Genomic DNA, 23,817 nt, shown 5'->3' with positions numbered 1-23,817 from the left:
TAAATTTTTTTTAAATAAAGGTTAAAAAAACTGTCCACCCTTGAGCCAATCACAGTAGCAAGGCAGATGGAATTACCATGATTAATTTAGACCAGTTGTTCTCAACTGTGAGTGGTTAACACCTCCTTAAGATTATTGAGGCGGTCCTTGGCTAAGAGGAGACTCTGCCCTGGACCCGCCGGTGTAATAAACTGCACTCCACTATCTGCATTGTCCTTCTGAGTGAGTTTGTTTCTCGGAACGCGTGGCTATAACATTTGGTGCATTGGCCGGGAAACTCCTCACTTTGAGGAGACAGGTCTCATTTGAGGCCACCCCGAGGCTTTGTAGCTTGAATCTCCTAGAGGGGGGAAGGCGCCTCTCCCCTCTGGAAGGATTCTGCTTCTCAACGCCCGGACCTTTCACGTCAGCAGGTAGTGGACGGCAGCAGGGGAACTGAGCGCTCAGGTGAGGAGGAGCCCACCCAGCAGGGTGGAAGAGGGGGCCTGATCACCCCCCTGGGAGGGACTAGAAGGAGCGGGGACCCACAGGAGCCTGGAATAGGCAGGCGGCGATTGCTTGGTACACAGGTTGACGAGCGTGCTAGGGTTTAGGAACGAAATTTGTGATGGTCTTTTAGGAGGTGTGTCCACGCCGTCTCGGGGAAAATTATTACCAAGCGATCACCAGGGGATTGTTAGGATAGGAAACTGGTCCTTGTATGCTCGTATTCTGCCCTCCCCCAGGAGGTGTCCTGTCTGCTGTGAAATTCTTGACCCCCTTGGAATTGTTAGGCTAGAAGGAGGGGGATACAAAAGTGAGTATGAATTGGCTTTTCCGGAGATGGCCTGGGACATGGGATATTTAACCCATCTGTGTTTTCATTCGCACCTGATCAAGCCCACCAAGGCAGAATGGACTTTAAGGGAGAAACAGTGTTGGACCATGTGATGTTCTGGTTCAGCTATGCTGACTGGCAGGTGAAGACACGCCAATCCCCCTTCTCCCTCTGGGGTCTGGCAGGTAAGGCTCTTCTCACCCCAATTAGGAAGGAGGCAGAATGGCAATTTAAGTGTCACTGAGTGGAAATATCAGAAGTACATAGAGTACTGAGAGCTTCGTAGACAGAACAAAAAGGAAAAGTAGAAGAAGGTCTGAGAAGGTAAGCAAGATGGGGGGAAGTGAATCTAAGGCAACTGTATTGGAGTGAAAAATTTAAAGACGGGATTAGGAGGAGACTATGGGGTGAAGATGAAGCCTAACTGCCTCCACATACTCTGTGAGGTCGAATGGATCCCTATGGGAGCAGGATGGCCACCAGAGAACACTGTGAACTTAAAAATAGTGGAAGCAATCTATACAGTAGTCACAGGAGAGCCAGGACACCTGGATCAATATCCATCTATTGACTCATGCATGGCTAGTGTTAGCTTGAGACCCTCCTACTTGGACAAGGTTCTGTATCCAGAAGGGAAAGGGAAAAATATTAAGAGCACAACAATTGACTGATGATAGAAAAGGAAATTCTACAGGATTTGGACGGGGATGACCTGACCCCTCCCCCATGCTGGATAATGACAAGCCTGCCTCCCAGTGCTTCACCAGGTCCGGAGGCCGCCTTAATGCCCGACCCAGAGCCAGGTGAAGTTTCTGCAACAGCCGCTGCTCCTCCGCCAGCTTTCCCGGAGTTCGTAGAGCCGCCGTTTGGGCCGGCTCTGATCGTGGTGACAGAAGCCTCTGGCCAACACTTCCAGGATCCCGCTCCAACCGAACCACCCAAGCTATACCTGCCTCTCCCGGTGAGTACTGTCAAGAAGGGGAGGGAGACGTTGGAATTAAGCAGAGACCGCGCTCTGCCAGAGAGCCGGAGGGAATAAAAGAGAACAGACAAGAGACTTACAGTGCTAGCTGCTGCTCTGGAAAAGTTTATCTCGGGCCCTCCGGAAAACCTCATCTGCCCCAGGGACAGGACAGTCCTTCAGCTGGTCCCAAGGGAGGCCCTGGGCCCGTTACAGCCAAACCAGTGTGCCCGGCGCCGAGCTTTTGGCCACTGGAAGAATGAATGCCCTAAGGCAAGGAAGGAAGAGGAAGCTCCCGCAGTTGTGGGGCTTGCTGACCTGGAAATTAACTAGGGCTGCCAAGGCTCAGAGATATCAGGTCCCTGAGAGCCCATGGTAACCGTAAAAGTGGGGGACCAAAACATTGACTTCATGGTGGATACAGGAGCAGAACTGTCGGTAGTAACAAAACCTGTGGCCCCTCTGTCCACAAAGACTACCGCTGTAACTGGGGTATCGGGAGAAGAGATGATTAAATCGTTTTGCCAGCCCAGAAAATGTCAGATGGGGGGGGGGGGCGGGCACCAAGTGATTCATGAATTCCTCTACATTCCTGAGTGCCCAGTACCCCTGTTGGGAAGAGACTTGCTCTCCAAACTAGGAGCACGAATGACTTTCTCCCCTGAGGAGAGGCCCACCTTCTGGACGGACTCTATGACTTATTTGCCCTCTCTCTCAATACCAACCCAAGATGAGTGGAGATTGCATGAGCCTCTGAAGGCAGAACCGGGTGGGCCAGAAGAGCATGAGGGAGCTAACTCAATTATTCCCTGAGGTCTGGGTGGAAGACAACCCCCCCTCCCCCGAGGCTGGCTAAACATCACGCCCCAGTGATAATGGAACTCAAACCAGGCACCATCCCGGTTAGAGGGCGCCAGTACCCGCTATGGATGGAGGCCTGAACCTGCATACTGCCCCACATCAATAGATTGAAACAAGCAGGCATTCTAGTAGAGTGCCAGTCAGCTTGGAATACGCCAATCCTGCCAGTCAAAAGGGAAGGAGGACAGGACAAGGCTAGTCAACCAGGCTACTGTGACTTTACACCCCACTGTTCCAAACCCCTATACCTTACTTAGCCTCCTCCCACCGAGGACTAAAGTTTACACTTGCCTAGATCTCAAGGATGCCTTCTTCTGCATATGCCTCGCCCCAGCGTCACAGCCCATCTTTGCCTTTGAATGGGAAGATCCAGTCGGGAGCACCAAACAACAGCTCATCTGGACTCCCCCACAAGGGTTTAAAAACTTCCCAGCCGCACATCCGCGACCCTGCAGGGCTGTTTCCAGTCATCTGCTTCACGCTGACTGCAGTCTGAGGAAATGGCGAACCAGGTTATCAAGTGCAAGGCTGCAGTTGCCTGGGAGGCTGGGAAGCCTCTTTCTATAGAGGAGGTAGAGGTGGCACCCCCAAAGGCTCATGAAGTTCGAATAAAGATTATTGCCATTGCAGTCTGCCACACTGATGCCTATACACTGAGTGGGGCTGATCCTGAAGGGAATTATCCAGTGATCTTGGGACATGAAGGTGCTGGAATTGTGGAGAGTGTTGGTGAAGGAGTTACTAAGCTGAAGGCAGGTGATACTGTCATCCCACTTTACATCCCCCAGTGTGGAGAATGCAAATTTTGTCTGAATCCTAAAACAAACCTTTGCCAGAAGATAAGAGTCACTCAAGGAAAAGGATTAATGCCAGATGGCACTAGCAGATTTGTAAAGGAAAGACAATTTTACATTACATGGGAACCAGCACGTTTTCTGAATACACAGTTGTGGCTGACATTTCTGTTGCTAAAATTGATCCTTTAGCACCTCTGGATAAAGTATGCCTTCTGGGTTGTGGCATTTCAACTGGTTATGGTGCTGCTTTGAACGCTGCCATGGTGGAGCCCGGCTCTACGTGTGCTGTCTTTGGCCTGGGAGGAGTTGGACTGGCAGTTATCCTGGGCTGTAAGGTGGCCGGTGCAACCCGGATCATTGGTGTGGACATCACTAAGGACAAATTCACGAGAGCCAAGGAGTTTGGGGCCTCTGAGTGTATTAACCCCCAGGACTTCAGTAAACCGATCCAGGAAGTGCTCATTGAGATGACTGATGGAGGGGTCGACTATTCCTGTGAGTGTATTGGTAATGTGCAAGTCATGAGAGCCGCGCTGGAGGCCTGCCACAAAGCCTGGGGCACCAGCCTGGTAGTGGGAGTAGCTGCCTCTGGTGAAGAAATCGCCACTCGTCCGTTCCAGCTAGTCACGGGCCGTACGTGGAAAGGCACTGCCTTTGGAGGATGGAAGAGTGTAGAAAGTGTCCCAAAGTTGGTGTCTGAACATATGTCCAAAAAGATAAAAGTTGATGAGTTTGTGACTCACAGTCTGCCTTTTGACCAAATTAATGAAGCCTTTGATCTGATGCATGCAGGAAAGAGTATCCGAACTGTTGTAAAGCTTTAAGTTCAAAAGAGGAGAATTTTTCCATCCTTGTAACTAAGTCTTGGGGTGTGATTGGAGCAGCCACACAAGCAGAAAGGAGTTCCATCAAGTTCACAGCTTCTTAGATCTTCATTAACCTCCTCTAAGCAATAATGTTTTGTGTGTAAATTCCTACATGTCTAATCAAGGATAAGTCTAATACTGTCATAAATCTGTTTTCTGGTCTCTTCTTCACATAAATGATTGCTAGCTCATTAAGGAATATTTCTAACGTAATAAAAGGAATGCCTGTAAAAAAAAAAACAAAACTTCCCAGCCATCTTTGGGGAAGCCTTGGCTTCTGACCTGGACTCATTCCATCCGGAAGAGTATGGATGTCGGCTCCTACAATACGGGGATGACCTGTTGCTGGCTGCCTCAGACCAAGGAAAAATGCTGGAAAGGGACAAATGCACTGCTCCAACTGTTGATGGAAGCAGGTTACCGGGTGTCAAAGAAGAAGGCACAGATCTACAAAGAAGAGGCCCAGAGTTCTGAGATGGTGGAATGAACCAACCGGACACTTAAAGAGACTCTCCAACTGGATCAGAGAGACTGACTGCTCCTGAGTGGACTTGCTTCCGATGGCTCTGCTCAGACTCAGGATGACCCCACAGTCCCAAGGCTATTCTCCACACGAAATTGTGTATGGGAGGCCTCCTCCCATAATAAAACAGGTGTCAACAAATTTGCCTCAGGTAAGGGGGGATAGGATTTCACAGCAGATGGAACTGGGTAAGGTAATAAATCGGGTAACTAAGTTTGTACAAGAAAGGGTGCCGTTCCCCCTTGGGGAACAGATTCATGAGTTTACACTTGGTGACCAAGTATGGGTCAAAGATTGGAAACATGATTTGCTAGCCCTTTGGTGAAAGGGCCCTTATGTTGTTCTAACTACCCCTATTGCAGTTAAAGTTGCAGGTATTGTCCCTTGATCCATCACACCAGAGCGAAGAAGGCATACCAGGCTGACCCGGTGGACGCCGAGTGGACCACCCAGAAGGACCCCACTGACCCACGGGAAACCAAGATCATTCTGAGGAGGAAGAAGAAAACGAGGTCCCAGACGAGCCCTCTACAGGATGGAGCTGGGTAAACGACTCCTGCTGCTCGGCCTCACCAATGCAATTCTGAACTTGGGTATGTGGGGCTATGCCCCTGTCAGTAATAGACAGACTCCCCTGGTGGGTATCGTCACTCCGTTATGGGGACTTTAACAACAGAAAGGAACTTTCCTCTCTCTCACCAACCATAACCTTTCTTTGCCCTCTGGTGTTAGAAGAAGCCATCAATGGGCCAGGGACATAGGGTTACATTTAACATGAACACCAGCCTTACGGAGATAACAAAGGCTTATACCTCATATATGAGAATTAAAGAGGAAAAGGGCTCCCTTACAAAAGGGGGACAGGCCTCCCGGTGCCTTGAGCAATACTACCAGGTCTGGGATGAATATTTCTGGATGACTCCTGAGAAAGGACAGTTGATTGCCTCTGCTACTATTTGCTGGGAACAAAAAGAACAGAAAGTTGGATTTGGAGACCATCCCCTAGGCCCAAAAGAATTGTTATTTGTCCCCTGAACAAAGTAAACAAATCTTGGAAGTTACCTATCACCCCAATCAGTCTGCTCAGTGGCCCGGTTCCGACTGGAAATATAATCCTGGAATCCGCTGGGTAGCCCCCAGTGGGACCCAGTGGCTCTGTGGGCTTAACTTATGGCCATGGTTACCAGTAGGCTGGGTGGGGCATTGCACATTAGGATTTGCTTTCGCCCATGGCAGAATTAAGCGTAGCCTACACCAGCCTCCAGTAAACCTGCCTTATCTGCATGCAAGATGGACACGATCCGTGTTCCAATGGTATGACTATCTTGCTGCCTTGTTTATACCCTCTGTAGGCACAACGGATATCATGGTTAAGGTAGAGGCCTTAACTAATTTCATTAAACAGGCCCTCTTAGACAGTACTAAAGCCATTCAAGCTTTGAACGAAGAACAGATTCAGATGAGGAAGGCAGTAATTCAAAATAGGATGGCATTAGACATACTCACAGCAGCCCAAGGAGGGACTTTGGCGAATGGTGTGTACATCCCTGACCTGTCTGAAGATGTATCTACTGCCTTGGAGGATATGCAAAACCAAGTGAAAGCCATGTCTAATGAACTGTTGTTATAGTAATCTTGATCATACTGCTTTGTGGGCCCTGCTTCCTACAATGCCTTGTGAATTTTGTAACCCAGAGGTTGATAGCATTCTCTCATGTGGGTGGCAGGAGGGCTAAGGTACAATATATCTCAATAAATGATGCTCGTTATGGAAACTAAGAGCATCAAGAGGGGGGAATGAAGAAGGAATTCATAGGGCCTGGACTCCATCTCAGGCCTGTCCGTGCTGATCGTGCTCGGCCACCTCTCCAGTGGACTCTGAACTCTGTGCTTAGCGCCAGTGGGAATGACAATGGAAGGATAAGACCCCCCTCTGGGCAGGGGAATCTTGAAGAAGAGAAAACAGACACTAATCACCCCTGCCTCCGGACAGTATCTATCGAAATGTAATCACAGTCTTATCGGTTATTAACTGGTTGGAATGTAACCGCGGGCTTATTGATTATTAACTGTTTGAACACATAACATGTGAATGATGGGGTTATTGTGATTGTATTTACCCTTCCTTTGTAAGCCTCAAGGGATTTGGGGTGGTGGGTTTGGACACGTACACATGGGGTATAAAAGATTTTCACAAATGCAGGTCGGGGTCCTTGGCTAAGAGGAGACTCTGCCTTGGACCCGCCGGTGTAATAAACTGCACTCCACTAAAAAAAAAAAAAAAAAAGATTGTTGAGGCATGCTGTTATGACTAGGAGGTCACTGGCATTTAGTGGGTGGGAGTTAGGAGCCTTGAATGTCTTGCAAAGTACAGGACAGCTCTGTACAATGAAGAACTGGCCTGCCCCAAATGCCAATAGTGTCCCTGTCAAGAAATACTGGCTTCAGAACCAAGCCACATCCCCCTGAGCCTGGGAGTTTATTTTCCTTTAAAGTACAGAAGCCATACCAGGGTGAATAGATACCTGAACAAAAACGACCAGATCACTCAGTTCCTTCCTTATCTTGATTGGCTCCCTTCTGTCTACTTAAATCCCTCTTGACAGTCTCATTTACTTCCTAGCTCCGTTCTGTTGTGCCTACCCAGATAAACCCAGTGAGTCTTAGTATCTCCCAAGGTCTAGACTCAAATTTTTCATTTAAAATGTAACAGATCACATGGTCATCCATGATAGAGACTAAAAGTTTCAGCCTCCTTGCAGCTAGATGTGACATGGGACCAAGCTGTGGTCAATGCATTTAGGTAGAAGTGGCATATGCCCTTCTGGTCCTTCTTTTCATCTTGCTGGCTACAATGCAAACAAAATGGATGGAGATGGAGGAACCACATTAGACCATGATGGGGAAGCTAAATGCTGAGGATGGCAAAGTAAGGAGATAGAAGGAATTTTGACTTTTGACACATTGGTCTACCTGGATTTTTACATAAGAGGGTAATCAACTTCTTTCATGCTTGTGTGCATACCAAGTCACTTCAGTCATGTCCAAGTCTTTGCAACCCTATGGACTATAACCTGCCAGGCTCCTCTCCCATGGGATTCTCCAAGCAAGAATACTGTAGTGGGTGGGTTGCTATGCCCTTCTCCAGGGGATCTTCCGCATCCTTGGATTGAACCCACATCTCTTATATCTCCTGCATTGGCAGGTGGGTTCTTTACCACCAGCGCCACCTGGGAAGCCCTCTTTTATGCTTAAGAAACTGTTATTTGGGTTTTCTGTCGCTTGGAACCAACATAACTACATAACAATATCATATCCATCTAACTTTCTCCCCACACCAATATTGGGGGTTCAAATGCCGATGGTCAAATTACATGATTAAGCAGATTGTTGCCAATATCTAGGATATTCTACACCCTTACCCTCAGTGCTGCCTAGTGTCTCTAATTCTCTCCAGTAGCCACTTCAAACCTCCTTCATGCTCCTCAAATTTTCATTCTTCCTTCTCCCACTTCCCCCTCTCATTTCAGAAGGAAGATGTAAGAAATCATTAGATAGAACTTCTCCTGTCAATTGCCTACCTCCAACATTATTTATCATTGGAAGGACTGATGCTGAAGCTCCAATACTTTGGCCACCTGATGTGAAGAACTGACTCATTGGAAAAGACCCTGATGCTGGGAAAGATTGAGGCAGGAGGAGAAGGGGACGACAGAGGATGAGATGGCTGGATGGCATCACCGACTCGATGGACAAGTTTGGGCAAGCTCCGGGAGTTGGTGATGGACAGGGAAGCCTGGCATGATGCAGTCCATGGGGTCGCAAAGAGTTAGACACGACTGAGCAACTGAAATGAACATTGTTTATATCCACACCATTTTTTTCTTCCCTTTCCTTCAGTTACAGTGAAATTAGCTTGTCTCAGGCTAATTCTTTCCATGTGCTATGGATCAAATTTCCTACATCCTACACTCTATCCATTATCTTCCATCCTCCACTGGCTCCTTCCTTTCAGCCTTCAAACATCCTTAAGTAGCTCTAACATGCAAACACAAAAATCTTTCCTTCACCCTTGTGTCTCTGTCCAGTTTTATCCCCTCTCCTCCTCTCCCATTCACACTTCTCCCGTTTCCTACTTCCTCCCTTCCCACCCTTGCTTCTCCTTTTCCATCTCCTCCCCTCCATAACCAAACTATTTGACTTTTCCAGGTCTCTACTTCTTCACCGTCAAGATTTCCTCAAACTTCTGGAGAAGGACTTCTATTCCTCTCACTCTATGACAATGCAGTTGTCAAAGTCACAAACACCTTCCTTGTAGCTAAATCCAATAAATAGTTCTCAGCCCTTGACTTACTTGCTCCTCAGGAACGGCTTTCCTGGTGGCTCAGTGGCTAAGAATTCACCTGCCAATGCAGGAGATGTGGGTTCAATTCCTGGGTCTGGAAGGTCCTCTGGAGGAAGGCATGGCACCCGACTTCAGTATTCTTGCCTGGGAAATCCCATGGACAGGGGAGCCTGGAAGGCTACAGTCCATGGGGTCACAGAGAGTCAGCCACAACTTAGTAACTGAACAACATCACACTGTAAACCAGCCCTTTTAAACCACATTCTCTTCTCTTGACTTCCACATCACTGGTCTCTTCTGGTTTCCTATATTTTTCCTCTGACATCTCTTTCTTTTTGCTATGGGTTTCTCTTCTCCCACTCTACCTCTTAATCTCACTGTTCCAACTGAATGGTTCACAGCTTCTTGGGATGTCTCAGCTACTTATAAGACCTAAGGCTGATGATTTCCAAATTCCTATCTTCAAGGTGGATTTTACTTTGGGTTTCACACTCATACATTTAAGTGCCAACAGAACAGCATCATGGATAGTTAACAGTGATCTCAAATCACATTCATCTTCCTCCTCTTCCTATAAACCTGCTCTTCTGTTATCCCATACAGGGAATGAACTGCCATCTATCTAGTTGCCTGAGCCAGAGTCATGACTCCTGTGTAATCTGGTGACTCACAAAGTCCTACCAAGTTTACATTTGGTATGGGGTGGGGTTGGGAGGGGAAGGTCATGGTCTGCAGTTCATGAGCTCTTAGTTCCCAGAGCAGGGATTGAAACCAGACCCTGGCAGTGGAAGTGCAGTGGACCACTGGACCACCAGGGAATTCCCCCAGTTTACTCTTAAATGCATTAAATATTTAGAATCCATCTACCTCTCTCCATTCCCACTGCTACTTCCTCTGTGCAGTTCCCCATCACCTCTCACTTGGGCTCTCCTGCAACTTTTTGACTCTCAGCATCCAGGCTTGCATACCTGTTCTCCATAGTAGTCAGAGAGTGATGTTTCAAAAGTGCAGATCTGATCTTGTCATTCCTTGTCTCCCTATGGTTATCAGGATAAGGCTCAAGAACGCCTTGGCTTTCCTTACAAAAACCCCGTCTGATGAGTCTCCTGCCTGTATCTTTTCCTCCTCCCTTGCTTTTTTAAAAACTCTCCACTTTGTCTAGTTGCTAAGTCGTGTCCGACTCTTTCCCACCCCATCTGCTGCAGCTCACCAAGCTCCTCTGCCCGTGGAATTTCCCAGGCAAGAATACTGGAGTGGGTTGCCATTTCCTTCTCCAGGGGATCTTCCTGACTCTTGGGATCAAACCTATCTTCCCCACATTGACAGGTTGGTTCTTTAATCACTGAGTCACCTGTGAAGCCCACTCGCCACTCAGCCAATTTAATTTCCGTTCCTCAAATATGCACTGCTCTCTATTGGTGCTCAGCCTCTGCACAAGCTGGTCCCTTGCTGGGAATCCTCTTCCCACTGCCCCCACCTTCCACCCCTACCTATCCTTGGCTGCCTCCCTGTTCCTTCAGGTCGGTCTTCTCTGACCTCCCAGGTCTGGTTAGGTGCCCCTCCTATGTGCTCTTAAAAGAGCATTATTTCTGTCCTAGTACTTACACATAGTGTAATTGCTAACTTGAAAAGTGAAAGTTGCTCAGTTGTGTCCCATTCTTTGTGACCCCACGGACTGTACAGTCCATGGAATTTTCCAGGCCAGAATACTGGAGTGGGTAGCCTTTCCTTTCTCCAGGGGATTTTCCCAACACAGGGATTGAACCAGGTCTCCCACACTGCAGGTGGATTCTTTACCAGCTGAGCCACAAAGGAAGCCTGAAAATACTGGAGTGTGTAGTCTATCACTTCTCCAGGGAATCTTCCCAACCCAAGAATTGAACCAGGGTCTCCTGCATTGCAGGTGGATTCTTTCCCAGCTCAGCTACTAGGGAATCCCTGCTTCCTTGCTCCCTTCTATTAGATTTTTATCATTCTGAGGGTAGGGACCACGTCAATTTGATTCATCTTTATATCTTCAGTGCCTCTCACATACTAGATGCTCAATATATTTCTGTTGACTAAAGGAACCCAAAGTAGGGATTTGGTATTCAAGACACGCTTTCCTCCCCAGTGGATAAACATGTCTGACTAGTCAGGCAATTAGAAGGTATTCAGTGGAACAACAGCTCTTATGGTGAGTGAAATGAAAGAATCCCTCTCTCCAGTTTTGTTTTTTTTAAGTCACTGAGTTTAACAGAGCACTGTAAATTCTGATGTTCATGCAGAGAAAAAGACCAAATTAAAATCAGCTCTTGCTTTCCAATGTAAGTTGTCAACAGACTTCTCTGAGGTTTCCCCAGGACTCCCACAGAACAAGGAGAGAGACAAAGGTACATCACAACCGTCAGCAAAGACCCTCATTACTCTCCTGCTCCACTCAAGAGTGAAATTCCTCTCTCCTGTCTTATGATCCCAAGGTTGCTGGAAAATTAAAAATGACCCTTCATCTTTCATGAAGGATCCAGTTTTGCTCAAATATTCAATGAATATTTCACTGAAGGCTGACTATGCAAGACATCCTTACTCTTCCCCTCTTCAAGTTTTATGAAGGATCAAAACTTTGTCTCCTGCAAGTATTTTATTCTCTTGCACAGACTTCCACTCAAGAGGGTAGCCTTTACCCTGTTGCCAAAGGCCCTCTAGCTTTAAAGAAACAGCATGAAATCAGATAAATAGCTTCTGTCTCAGCCATACAGGTCCAAACCACATCACTCTTTGAAGACGTCGAAAAGAATTTTGCTCTGAGCTATTTTTCTAATCATATTGATCATGATGCATTACACTACTTACTCTTTCTTATCCATTCATTCCAGTATATGTTGGCCCCTGGTACCTGTTTGCTGGTCACAGAATGGGTTTTTCTCTATGAAAAAAATAATTGGTCCAGAAAGGAGATCAAATTTTAGATCAAATATCACACCAACTCCACAATCTGTGATTTCATTTAGAGAACCAGTCTTCTGGAGTTTCACAAAAGCAAGGCATTACCTTGTTGGTACCCATATAAGCTTAGTTTGCTTAGATACACCACCAGAAAGCACAAAGCAAATGCTGGCATTTCAGAAATGCTGTGCTGGCTGGAAAGGAACCATGTAAACAGAAGCAAATGAAAGAGGGCCTTAAAGTCAGTGTATTCTTGCCAATCAGGAAGAGGAAGCTGTCACCGTCTAAGACTCCATATTGTTTACTTATATCAAGTTCTCCAAGTAAAGACCTTTCCACATAAAAGAGAAACAAACAAAAAGTCATGAAACGGATTTTCTGGAAATGTCCTCACTCAATGAGGTAGCTTCTTGCTGTTGTGGACACCTTCTTTAGTAAATGCTGGGTCCTGTGGTTACAAGTGTACTTAGAAATCAGACCAGGGGTATTTGGGAACCCAGAAGGCTAACTGGTAGCTCAAAATGTCAGCCATAAGGAGCAAATGAAAATGACAAAAGTTATATTAATGTAATATTCTCAGGCTGAAAATTTAAACTTTGGTTCAGTTGCTCAGTCGTGTCCGACTCTTTTGTGACCCCATGAACCACAGCACGCCAGGCCTCCCTGTCCATCACCAACTCCCGGAGTCCACCCAAACCCACATGTTATATCAATTCTTTCCATCATGTTTCTCCCATTTGATAGTCTATCTCCTTGGTAAGCAGGTGTAATTCATAATGAAGGAATGCGTCAGAAGGTTAAGATAGATTTTCTGTTTGAATTCCCATTACAACCAAACATGTTTGCAGATCAAAAAGATGTTTAAACTAGTGACAGAGGTCAACATGTAATTAAATTCCAACACAGGCCCATAGAGACAGTTCTTTGGAAATTGTTTTTAGGGAATCTGACATGTTGGGTCATTGCTCTGAACTGTTCTCCAAACTATACTGTCCCCCAAACTTTCAGAGGTGTTTCAGCTATGAATAATTTGGAATATCATTTCCATTAGCCATGGAATGACTAAAAAGGTCCTTAGACTGAAGATAGCTTAATAATTCATTTAAGGTTCTTTGCCTTTGTTGTGTATCAAAGAAGCTACTGAACTCCCCAACTGAAGAGACCATAATTTATTAGTCTGGGACCATCTGCTCTTACAAGTCTAGCTCCCCACATAGGACCAGCACCAAAGTCCTAAGGAACTAAGGTAGAATGAGTATTAACTGATGCCAAAGGGTTGGATTTTCCTGTTCCCATAGGATATCAGGTAATAAGATTCATGACAGACACAGTCAAGGAGTTAAACATAAAAGTATGTTACAAAATTACAGGAAATGCTGGTTTTAGTATAACTAGATCCTCTCTAAAGGGGGACTGTATATCCTGATATTTTCTCACTCCCCTCACTCTTAGGCTCTATTTTATTTACAATGAATAACTGCCCATTGTTACTGACTCTGATAAAGGAACATCTAAGGACTGGTATCCGAGGCCAGACTAGATTAAGGCTTGGACTCATGCCTTGTCTGAAGAATTCTGTTTTTGTGAAATTCCACCCAGACATTTTCAATGGCTCTTTTGTACTTAAAGAGGAATTAAAACATTTTGGTAAATAAATATGGCCATATTTGAAGTCAGTAGCAATGACGAAACCATAAAAGCACCTTCAAACAAACTCTTAATTGTTAACTTTGAAGCTTAAAAAAAATCCTGTAACATGTAGCAAAGCAGTAATCGGTCTTTTAGTGCTTCTCTTCGAAAGGCCACATCCCAAGAGTAGTATCTTTGACTTTCATCACACCACAAATCACACCACATCACTTCACAGTTTCATTACATTATCTCTACAACTAAATACCAACATGGCATAGTACACCTGACTCAGGGCTTCTTGCCACAGTTCAGTTCTTTGAATAAAATCAATCAAAAACATAATTAACATCTGCATTCATTCAGTGTAAATAATATACAAATTACACTAACAAACTTGTTAGAATTAACACACTCAAGTGAACATTGTTTCTTTAAACAAGTAATCATGAGAACCTATACTTAACCAAAATTGGGAGTGCATGTTTGGAATGTGAGCCCCCAGTATTCTTGCCTGGAGAATTCCCGTGGACAGAGGAGCTTGGCTGGCTACAGTCCATAGGGTCACAAAGAGTAAGACATGACTGAAGCGACTTAGCATGCACACACAGTGGGGAGAAGAGAGGGAGAGAGAGAGAAGTTGATTGCGAGGTAGGGAGAATACAAGCAACTGCCTGTCTTTGGATGTTATGATTCTTGCCTATAAGTTCCATACCTGGATATTCAGATAATTACTATGGTTCCCTGGTGGGGGCCACAAGTTCTCTAACTTCCCATTCCAAATCCTAATATAAACTCAACTTTGGAGGGAATTACTTTGAGAAACTAACGTTACCAAGATTCACAGCAGACAATTCCTCCCATGACCCTTTCAGCTGCCACCAGAGCCCATCCCTGCATTGGGAGCTCCTACCAGCTAAATAGGTCTCTGATGGCCTTTCTATGGAAATATCTTCTCTTACATCTAGCCCAATTTAACTCCTTTCTCTCCACCTGAAGATCTGCCCTCATGATACAAGATTCAGACAACTTTATGAGCACTTGGGACTTGGGGTTTAGGTTGATATTATTATTCAGTTACACTGTGGACTAAGAAAAATTCTGAATTGACAATAAAGTGACATCACAATCATTACTTCAAATAATTTATTTTCCAAAGGTCAACTGACCAAGGAGCCTACTGAAAATGAAGGGTATCTGAATGTGTTGCATTCCTGCAGAGATGCGGTATTCAAAACAACTATTCTAACCTCACAATGAACAGGAAAGTAAAGTAAGTGCCTCGTCACTCAGTGAGCACTCTTGTTGGTCGAATAATTCATGTAGAGACCAAAGGGCTGTAAGTGAAACTACTGAACAACTCTTTTTCTTTTCTGTCTGTCATTTCAAACCAGGTAGCCTTTTTTCCCCCCAATTTATTCATTTATTTTAATTGGAGGCTAATTACTTTATAATATTGTAGTGGTTTTTGCCATACACTGACATGAATCTGCCATAGCTAGGACATGGAAGTAACCTAGATGTCTATCAGCAGACGAATGGATAAGCAAGCTGTGGTACATATACACAATGGAATATTACGCAGCTATTAAAAAGAATGCATTTGAATCAGTTCTAATGAGGTGGATGAAACTGGAGCCTATTATACAGAGTGAAGTCAGTCAGAAAGAAAAACACCAACACAGTATATTAACGCATATATATGGAATTTAGAAAGACGGTAACAATGACCCTATATGTGAGACAGCAAAAGAGACACAGATATAAAGAACTAGGTAGACTTTTAATGAAAAGAATTCAGAAACTGACTACCCTCTACTTTCGGGAACCATTGTTTACATGACAATGAGAGTTGATGTTTTAACTCTGCTGACACTTTAAATTCAAAAATAAAAATGATTTAAGTACAATGTATTTATTTCTACCTCAACAAACAAAACATGGGGATTTAACTAAATCTTAGTGCATCAAGTTCATGATAATCAAGAGTATTAGGGGGCACAGGGCATCGAAGTTCTAGTACCAGATTTTATCAACCGGTAGCTACTAACCAGGCCATGATTTCTCACATGTAACTTAATTGCCAAGATCCCTTCTAGTTTATATTCTATATTTTTTATTAATAGTTATACAACAATATGATAAAGCACAACTTTAGGAAATTCAAAGGCTGGCATGCAGGTCTTAATTTTCCCGTTCAATCTTAGCTGTCTTATGTGCCTTCACTAATCAAAAAAGGCACAAAATCTTGAATTTATGGAAGGCATACTGTGGGGCTATAATTGGTACTTCTCTTTCTCCAGGATAATTCTTTTTGTTCTCTTTTGACACCATCCATGGGTTTTCTCCTTGCTGCCTTGTCAACATTCTAGTAACTGTCACTTTTTCCAGTACCTCCACCTTTTCCATTTTTGTCTTTTCAGCCAAAGAAAACACATTTTCTGATTAAGTAAATAGCTTCTGTAACATTTATTCTTTTGATTGCTTCTGTAAATGCTCCTACTCAGACTGTTTGGACACTTTAACAGTTAAGAGTTCTACCAGTTTTATGTAATTATGTAAGAAATAGTTTTTGACCGTCTACATATGCCAGGCATCATGACAGTTCTTTATTAACCTGGGAAAGAATTTTTTCAATGTGTTCCATCATTAAAGTGGAGAAGCAGCAGATATGACACTAAAACCACAGGCAACAAGAACAAAAGTACACAAGTGGGACACACCAAACTAAGAAGCTTCTACACATCAAAGGAAACAACAGAATGGAAAAGCAACCTATGGTATAAGAGAAAATATCTGCAAACCATGTGGATAAGAAACTCTTATAACTCAGTAGTAAAATAAACTAATAGCCTGATCAGAAAATGGGCTAAGCACTTTTAATAGATATTTCTCTAAAGACGACATACAGATGGCCAGCAAGTATAGGAAAAAATGTTCACTCTCACTAATCATCAGGGAAATGCAAATCAAAACCACAATGATATGTCATTTCACACCTGTCAGGTTGCTATTATCAAAAATGAAAGATGAGAAAGTATTAACAAGAAGGTGGAGAAACTAGAACCCTTGCCCACTCTAGGTGGGAATGTACAATGGTGCAACCATTATGGAAAGCAAAACGATCCTATGATCCAGTAATCCCATTTCTGAGTACTTATCAAAAGGAACTGAAATCAGAATCTTGAAGAGATATTGGCACTCCCTTGTTCACTGCAGCACTATTCACAAGTAAGTGGAACACCTATATATCCAACAGATAAATGGATACATACATACACATGCATACACACTGGAATACTATTAAGCCTTAAAAAAGGAAGGAAATCCTGCAATATGCTACAACATGGATGAACCTTCAGGACATTATGCTAAATGAAGTACGCAAGTCACAGAAAGACAAATACTGCATGAATCTACTTATATGAAGGAATGGCACTACTTCCTGAATGTGAATTTCTCGGGTTGCAGAACCAGAAATGGTGACAAGGTTTTACAGCAGTGGATATGTTGTTACCTTCCAGGCAGCTGCATGGATCATAATACCCCTTATTGAATAGCCTACTGAACATCTTTGCACTAAATCAATTTGTGACTCACCTTCAGCAAGTTTACAGGCCTTCATTAAAACTATTCATGTACTCATGACACTGCTAGTTCTCTTATTCTGTTACTAATACCAAATTCTTCCACTTTTGTTCTTCTAAAAATTTTTACCATTGACGTTTAATATCCTTAGTTAATTTTTATAAGCCATCTTAAATCATTTTCGAAAAATTGCTTAACGATTAAAAGGGGGAAGTGGACAGCAAAATGTGGTGGGTGTGTACATAGGTATGGAGCAAGACTTTCAAGTTTGAAATTTTGACTCCTCTAGTTATAAGACATGTGACTCGGGCAAATTACAAGACACTGTTGTACCTAGTTTCTACTGTAAAAATGGAGATACACAGATGTGGAAAACGAACTTATGGTTACAGGGGTAAGGGGGGAGAAAGAGAAATTGGGAGACTGGGACTGACATATACACAGTATTATGTATAAAACAGCTAACTAATAAGTCCCTACTGTATAGAACAGGGAGCTCTACTCAATACTCTGTAATGACTTTTGTGGGGAAAGAAGCTAAAAAAAGAGTGGATATATATGAGTGGATATGTGTGTATATATATATTATATATATATAACTGATTCATTTTGTTGTACAGCAGAAATACAACAGTGTAAATCAACTATACTCCAATAAAATTAAAAAAAAAAAAAGACGATAGTTCCTACCTCCTAAGGTTGTTTTGAGTTTTAAACAACATCAATAAGATACTTAGAACGATGCATTTAGAACAGTGCTAGGCACAGCAAATGCTCAAATGTTAGCTGTGAGGAGATTTCAAGCTGTAGTTTAACATACATAGCTGGGCTACAATCTAACATCACTCTAAACAAACCAGTGTTTCCAACATAGCATCTAACAGGATGTTTGGACATAATATTTCACAATGATTACTAAAAAAACTTTTTATCTTCTTTACTGCAGTTTCTGACAATATTATCAAATACAGACACATTTCCTTAAGGGAAGTTGGATATTAAAATCTGGACTTATAAAATAGGTTCAAGCATACTTTGTTTTCTGTTAACATTTAAATATTCAAATTAAAAAACAAACACCAATGTGCTCTGCCGGTGCCCGGAAGGATTTGAAGCAGCAAAATATTAAGCTTCAATAAAACTGAGAACCTTTAAAAAAAAAAAAAAGGCTAGTGCTAAGGACAAAGGTATATATGAATAAGGGAGAAGAACTGTATCAGAACATGCTGGCTAAAGGAAGCTACTGTGGTTGAAAATAGAACTGCATTTCCTCTGAGGGCAGCCAAAGCAAAGACAGAGGTACCCCCACTCTCTGTTTTAATGAAAGGAAGCTGGCCCTTAACCAGGAGGAATACTTTTTTGTTTCTAAGCTAGCATGGGATGCATGGGGGTCACTGATCATGATAATTAGGAGCTCTGACAGTAGTTTAAAAGCCAAAGCAGAGATGGTTTCAATAAATATCTTGTTTAAGAGAAGCCTCCATTGAATGTCCCAGACTAAGTTCCACAACCAGTACACCCTCCCACACAAACTGTTCTCTACTTCACTAACCAACAATTTAATCCTTCTAGCAGTTACTCAGGCTAATTAAACCAAGTTGTCCTTGACTCCTATTCGCTCTTTCATATCCCTTATCTGACCTGCCAGCAAATATTGTTAGCTCTGCCTTCAAAATATACCCAGATTCTGGTTACTTTTCAAACCAGCTCCACTGAGTCCACTTTGACCTAAGTCACCATCATTTCCCCCCAGGATTACTGCAACAGTCTCCTAACTGGTCTCCCTGCTCCACTTCAGTCTACTTGAATCCTATTAAAAGCTAAGTGTGAGCATGTTATTCCCCTGATCAAAATCCTCCCATGAGCCCCCGTCTTATTCAGAATAAAAGCCAGAAGTCTCAGGAGGCACTCCAAGATCTAGTTCATCCCCAGGCCTCACTCCTCCTCTGTTGCTTTATTTCCTGGATCTAACCTGTTCCTCTTCTCCCCGTTCTTACCCATATGGTCACACTGGCCTCTTGCCTGTTACAGAATAACTTCAAGCATGCTCCTGCGTCAGGAGCCTCACAATCGGTGTTCCTTCTGCCTAAATGCTCTTCTCCTAAGTAGCCACTTCCTTCAGATCTTAACTCAAATATTAACTTTCCAGTGGAGTTCTTGCCCTCCTACTTAATACTGTAAACACTCCACACACTCACACAATCACACATGACATCTGTATCTCCCTTTTCTGCATTATTTGTCCCTTCAGCACTGCTATCTATCATACTGTAATTTTACATTATCTTGTTCATTTCCATCTTTCTCACTAAAACACAAACCCCATGAAGGCAGGGTTTTGGTTTTTGTCTTTCCCTGGTATATCACCCAGTGTTTAGAATAGGGCCTGGTGCACAGTGGATATTCAAATATCTGTTATGAGAATGTGGGAGGAAAATTCTGAGGGCATGGCTGTAGAGTATGCTTGTACAGGGGCAATTCTGAAAGTGGGAGATAGAATAATACAGTTGGGCTATGTAGTGTTTAAGGGATCCGATTTGCTACAGGGTTAATGGTTAGAACATAAAAACCAAACGAAGGATCACAGACCCTTCAGTTAACTTAAGATGATCATTTGGGATGAGGGGCCAACATGTTACATTTATTTTATGAAGTTTAAAAAATAAATTACATTTATTTTATACATTTAATTATGGATGGACTTACATGCGTGCCCTCAGTCTATGTGTCAGAAGGTCATACATCACACATGGTTTCTGGGGCACTCTTCTGAAGGAAGAGTGGAATGGGAGTACTCATGTTAGATGTGATTCTATGTTTACATGAGTCTTTATTTCTATCCTGTCTCACAAGTACTAGAAGATTTTTATATGATGAAAGTAAGCAATCACAGCTTTAAGAAGATAATCTGCTAAAGAACGCCTCTTTCTAGATATTCACCCTGTCTTGCATTTTAGATAAAGGGGAAATTTAATTCCTTTTATGGATTAAGGAGGGCTTCCCTGGTGGCCCAAAAGGTAAAGAATCTATCTGCCTGCAATGTAGGAGACTCAGATTCAATTTCTGGGGTGGGATGATCCCCTGGAGAAGGGAATGGCAACCCACTCCAGTATTCTTGTCTGGAGAATCCCATGGACAGAGGAGCCTGGTGGGCTATAGTCCACGGGGTTGCAGAGTTGGACATGACTGAGTGACTAACACATGCCCCGCTGGCTCAGCAGTAAAGAAACCCCTGCAATGCAGGAGACTCAGAGGCGTGGGTTCAAGCCCTCGGTCGGCAAGATAACCTGGAGAAGGAAATGGCAACCCACTCTAGTAATCTTGCCCAGAAATCCCAAGAACAGAGGGTGCCTGATGGGCTACAGTCCCCGGCATTGCAAAGAGTCAGACACAGGTTAAGATTTAATCTTAATCAAACACAGATTTAGATATTAAGATCACTCTGATAAAAGAATTGAGCCATTCAGACTATCTTTCTTGAGAAGGCATTTAGGAGACCTAAACACAACTTTTTTCTTTTTGGTCAGAATACTGACATTCCCTTAATACAACTGAGTAAGTAAAAGTATTCCATTAGTCATTGGCAAAATGTCTAATAATTAAACTGCTTGAACAATTAAGATGCTTGAACAGAAAAACATATGACTGATGACTTAAATTATCTAAGTTTTCATAACTTTAATTTGATAGAAAGTGAACCAGATTTTTCCCAATAGGAGGAAGTTCAGACAGCTCAGGAAGAACATGAACCTTTTCTGATTACTGAGGCACTGCTTAAACAAACAGTCTAGTTATGCAACTTACTAAGAGCTATCTCTTTAGCAGGGTTTAACTTAGAAAATGGCCGCATTTACTCAACCACTAAAGAAGTTCCTTTATTAACAGGGAAGAGATACTTTCCTAAGAGAATAAAGAGTTACATCACATGCAAACTCCTCATCTATTTCAAGTGAATATTTTTGGAGTGTGGATTCGTTTTGTCCACAAGTTTTCACTTCTGGTTTCCCATTCTAAGTTATGGAAAAATGAACTCACAGAAACAAATTCAAGTATCTATTTTGAAAAGTATTTACTTAGTTTGAATAAATTAATTGCAAATAAAAATTAGCTACAATATATAGCCTGAATAGAAATGACTAGAACAAATACAACACAGGACTTGATTTCCTTGCATTAGTCACAAAGCATGTGACAATCCAGAAAACTTCAAAATCAATTGTATATCTTTGAAAAAGGAGTAACAGCAGTTACTGGTACATCACAACTAGTCAACTTATAATACAAGTTTCCTGACATGCATTTCCTGAGTGAACCCAAATGATCATTTTTTTAAAACAAGGAAATTTTGACAAGTTGAAGTAAAGTAATATAGTTCATGGCTTCTAAGCAACAGGTTTTGTTTTTTAAAAACCAAAAGAAAATTCAGAACAGTATCATAACAGGATAAATTAAAGCTATGCTACCACATACAAAATCTTGCTAGAGTCAATTAAGTATAATACAGCTTTTTGAACTAAAGGAAAACAAATCAAAAGATTAAAAAAATGATTCTGTCTAACCTAAAAGTGTACTGATTTTTACAAGTGTCACAAAGGGTTTGATGTAGTGCAGCTGTCTATCCTTTCCTTGTGGGTATTATAAACAAACAAACAAAAAACCGGCGGGTGGGGGAAGGGGAGAGAAAATGTTTTCTTCCTTCTGAAAGCAAAGAACTTACAGGAGTTAAGAGAATAAACTAACCATGCAAGTATGTCCCTCCAACTGGCTGTCACTGGTGCTCACCTGCCAACCAAGTGTTTCCTTGAGTCACACTGTGGCAAATGTCCTTTTAGGATTCAAACCCACAGTTAAGGCTGGTCTGTTAAGATTTAAAAAAAAAACAACAAAAGAGCACTGTTGTCACTCAACCCTTCAAATCTTTTTACGTTTCTTAACACCTGAATAAGTCCAAATACAGGATAGTTAATTCAGCATTCTTTTTCTAAAAGCAAATCAAGTCACTCTCCTTTCTTGTTAATTTATGCTTTTTCTCATGGGAATGATTTTTTTCTAGAAACAGTGAACAGATGAACCACAGTTTATATTAAAAAATAAACTTGCCAAATGCTGCTGATACTAAAAACAGATTAGTTACTGTGGGAGAAAAATAGATAATCTAGATTAAATTGCATTTTCAAAGGAGCATATAAAATGTTTCTTAGCATTAAGCTTTTGTTATAGTACTATACTCGGAAGAAACATTAAGGAAAAAATTCTTTCCCGATTATCTTTAATGTGGTTAAAAACAAACACCTCTTACATAATGATAATTAATATGAATTTGTTTTTACAAAGCATTCTAATTTACCAAATTTCATATTTAGATGGGGTGGGGAGAGAGTCTCTCCTGTCCTTCTTCCTAACTCTGCAAATCCTTGAGCTACGCTTGCTAAACTACCATTCCCACCAGGAGTGTGAGACTATCGTCACCATGCTACTCTATCGGGAACATTCTAAGATATTTTCTATAATAAAGATAAATAGAAAAAAAGTTAATATACATGTTGCTGTATTTTACAATTTTGCAACAAACTGTAAACTAACATAGTTTGAACCAACAGTACCCTCAGTTATACAAAACAATTTTTCAACACTGAGGATGGGTGATTCAAAAACACTAAAAGGAAGGCATCAAATTAGACTATGTCTTTTTCTCCTCAAAATATATTTTCAAAACTCAGAAATCAGAAGTCTGGTACTTTCGAAAATCCCTTTGCTTGAGTTTCCCAGATTTTTGCTCAGAAATTGCTACTATTTATTACAAATGTTTAAAAAAATTCTTCATCTTAATGCAAACGACCAGAGCAGAAAAACTGTGACATGGACAACAGGTTGGAAAGCCCAGATCACTTAGCTTATAAATGTTTAATGTAGTCCCGCAGGACAACTGTCTGTTAGTCTAGAGGTCCTTGGAAAATAAGTCTGATGTAGCCTTGTTCACCAGCCAACTGATGTGCACAGAAGGGACAGGCAGCATGAAAAGTGTGAGTACCGTGAGGAAGCGGGATCTGGGACCAATAGGCAGTTGTCTTTTCTGAACACACATGCCCACATGGGCTAAACGCATGGGTTGGAGGGCCGGCGTCCACATAAAATCCAGCTTCACATCCAAGCCACAGAGGGACATAGGGACCAACAGACCTACACATAGGACATTCACGATCTTTTCCATCACGTTCTTCTTTGTTTCCCCAGTTATGATAGCCATGCACATGGCCGCAGTTTAGATATACCCATGGTTGTTTTTCATCAACAACATCTTTTCTCTTCATGCTGGGAAATGCTAGTGTGTTGAACCCTACAGGGCACTGAGGTCGCGCTGCATTGATTTCCTGTCTTAAAGCTTCTAAATGCTTCACGGTAGGAGTGTGGGAAAGGCCTTCTGCAGTACGCCACAGCAACGTTGCGCCACAGAGATCAATTAATGAGCCATCTTGTAACTGATTGGTTTCAATTTCCACCTAGA

The 23,817-nt window shown here is 42.6% G+C and overlaps 2 protein-coding genes across 2 annotated transcripts in view; one reads left to right on the top strand and one right to left on the bottom strand.

Annotated features, from left to right (window-relative positions):
- Positions 1 to 3,081: 3,081 nt before the first annotated feature.
- LOC122703408 (alcohol dehydrogenase class-3-like) lies at positions 3,082 to 4,745 on the top strand. The gene is given in 2 exon segments (XM_043917668.1): positions 3,082 to 3,524; positions 3,527 to 4,745. Coding segments are annotated over 2 exon segments (1,119 nt in total). The 5' UTR covers positions 3,082 to 3,139; the 3' UTR covers positions 4,261 to 4,745.
- Positions 4,746 to 21,364: 16,619 nt separating this feature from the next.
- The window catches only part of PELI1 (pellino E3 ubiquitin protein ligase 1), a 53,741-nt gene continuing 51,288 nt past the window's right edge, over positions 21,365 to 23,817 (bottom strand). Inside the window, exon 7 of the mRNA XM_043917667.1 lies at positions 21,365 to 23,812. Coding sequence (XP_043773602.1) covers positions 23,246 to 23,812 — 567 coding nt within the window. The 3' untranslated portion in view covers positions 21,365 to 23,245. The remainder of the gene's footprint in view (positions 23,813 to 23,817) is intronic.

This window comes from Cervus elaphus, chromosome 11 (genome assembly GCF_910594005.1).
Source record: "Cervus elaphus chromosome 11, mCerEla1.1, whole genome shotgun sequence".
Classification (NCBI taxonomy): domain Eukaryota; kingdom Metazoa; phylum Chordata; class Mammalia; order Artiodactyla; family Cervidae; genus Cervus; species Cervus elaphus.
This window is presented reverse-complemented; position numbering and strand designations above follow the sequence as displayed.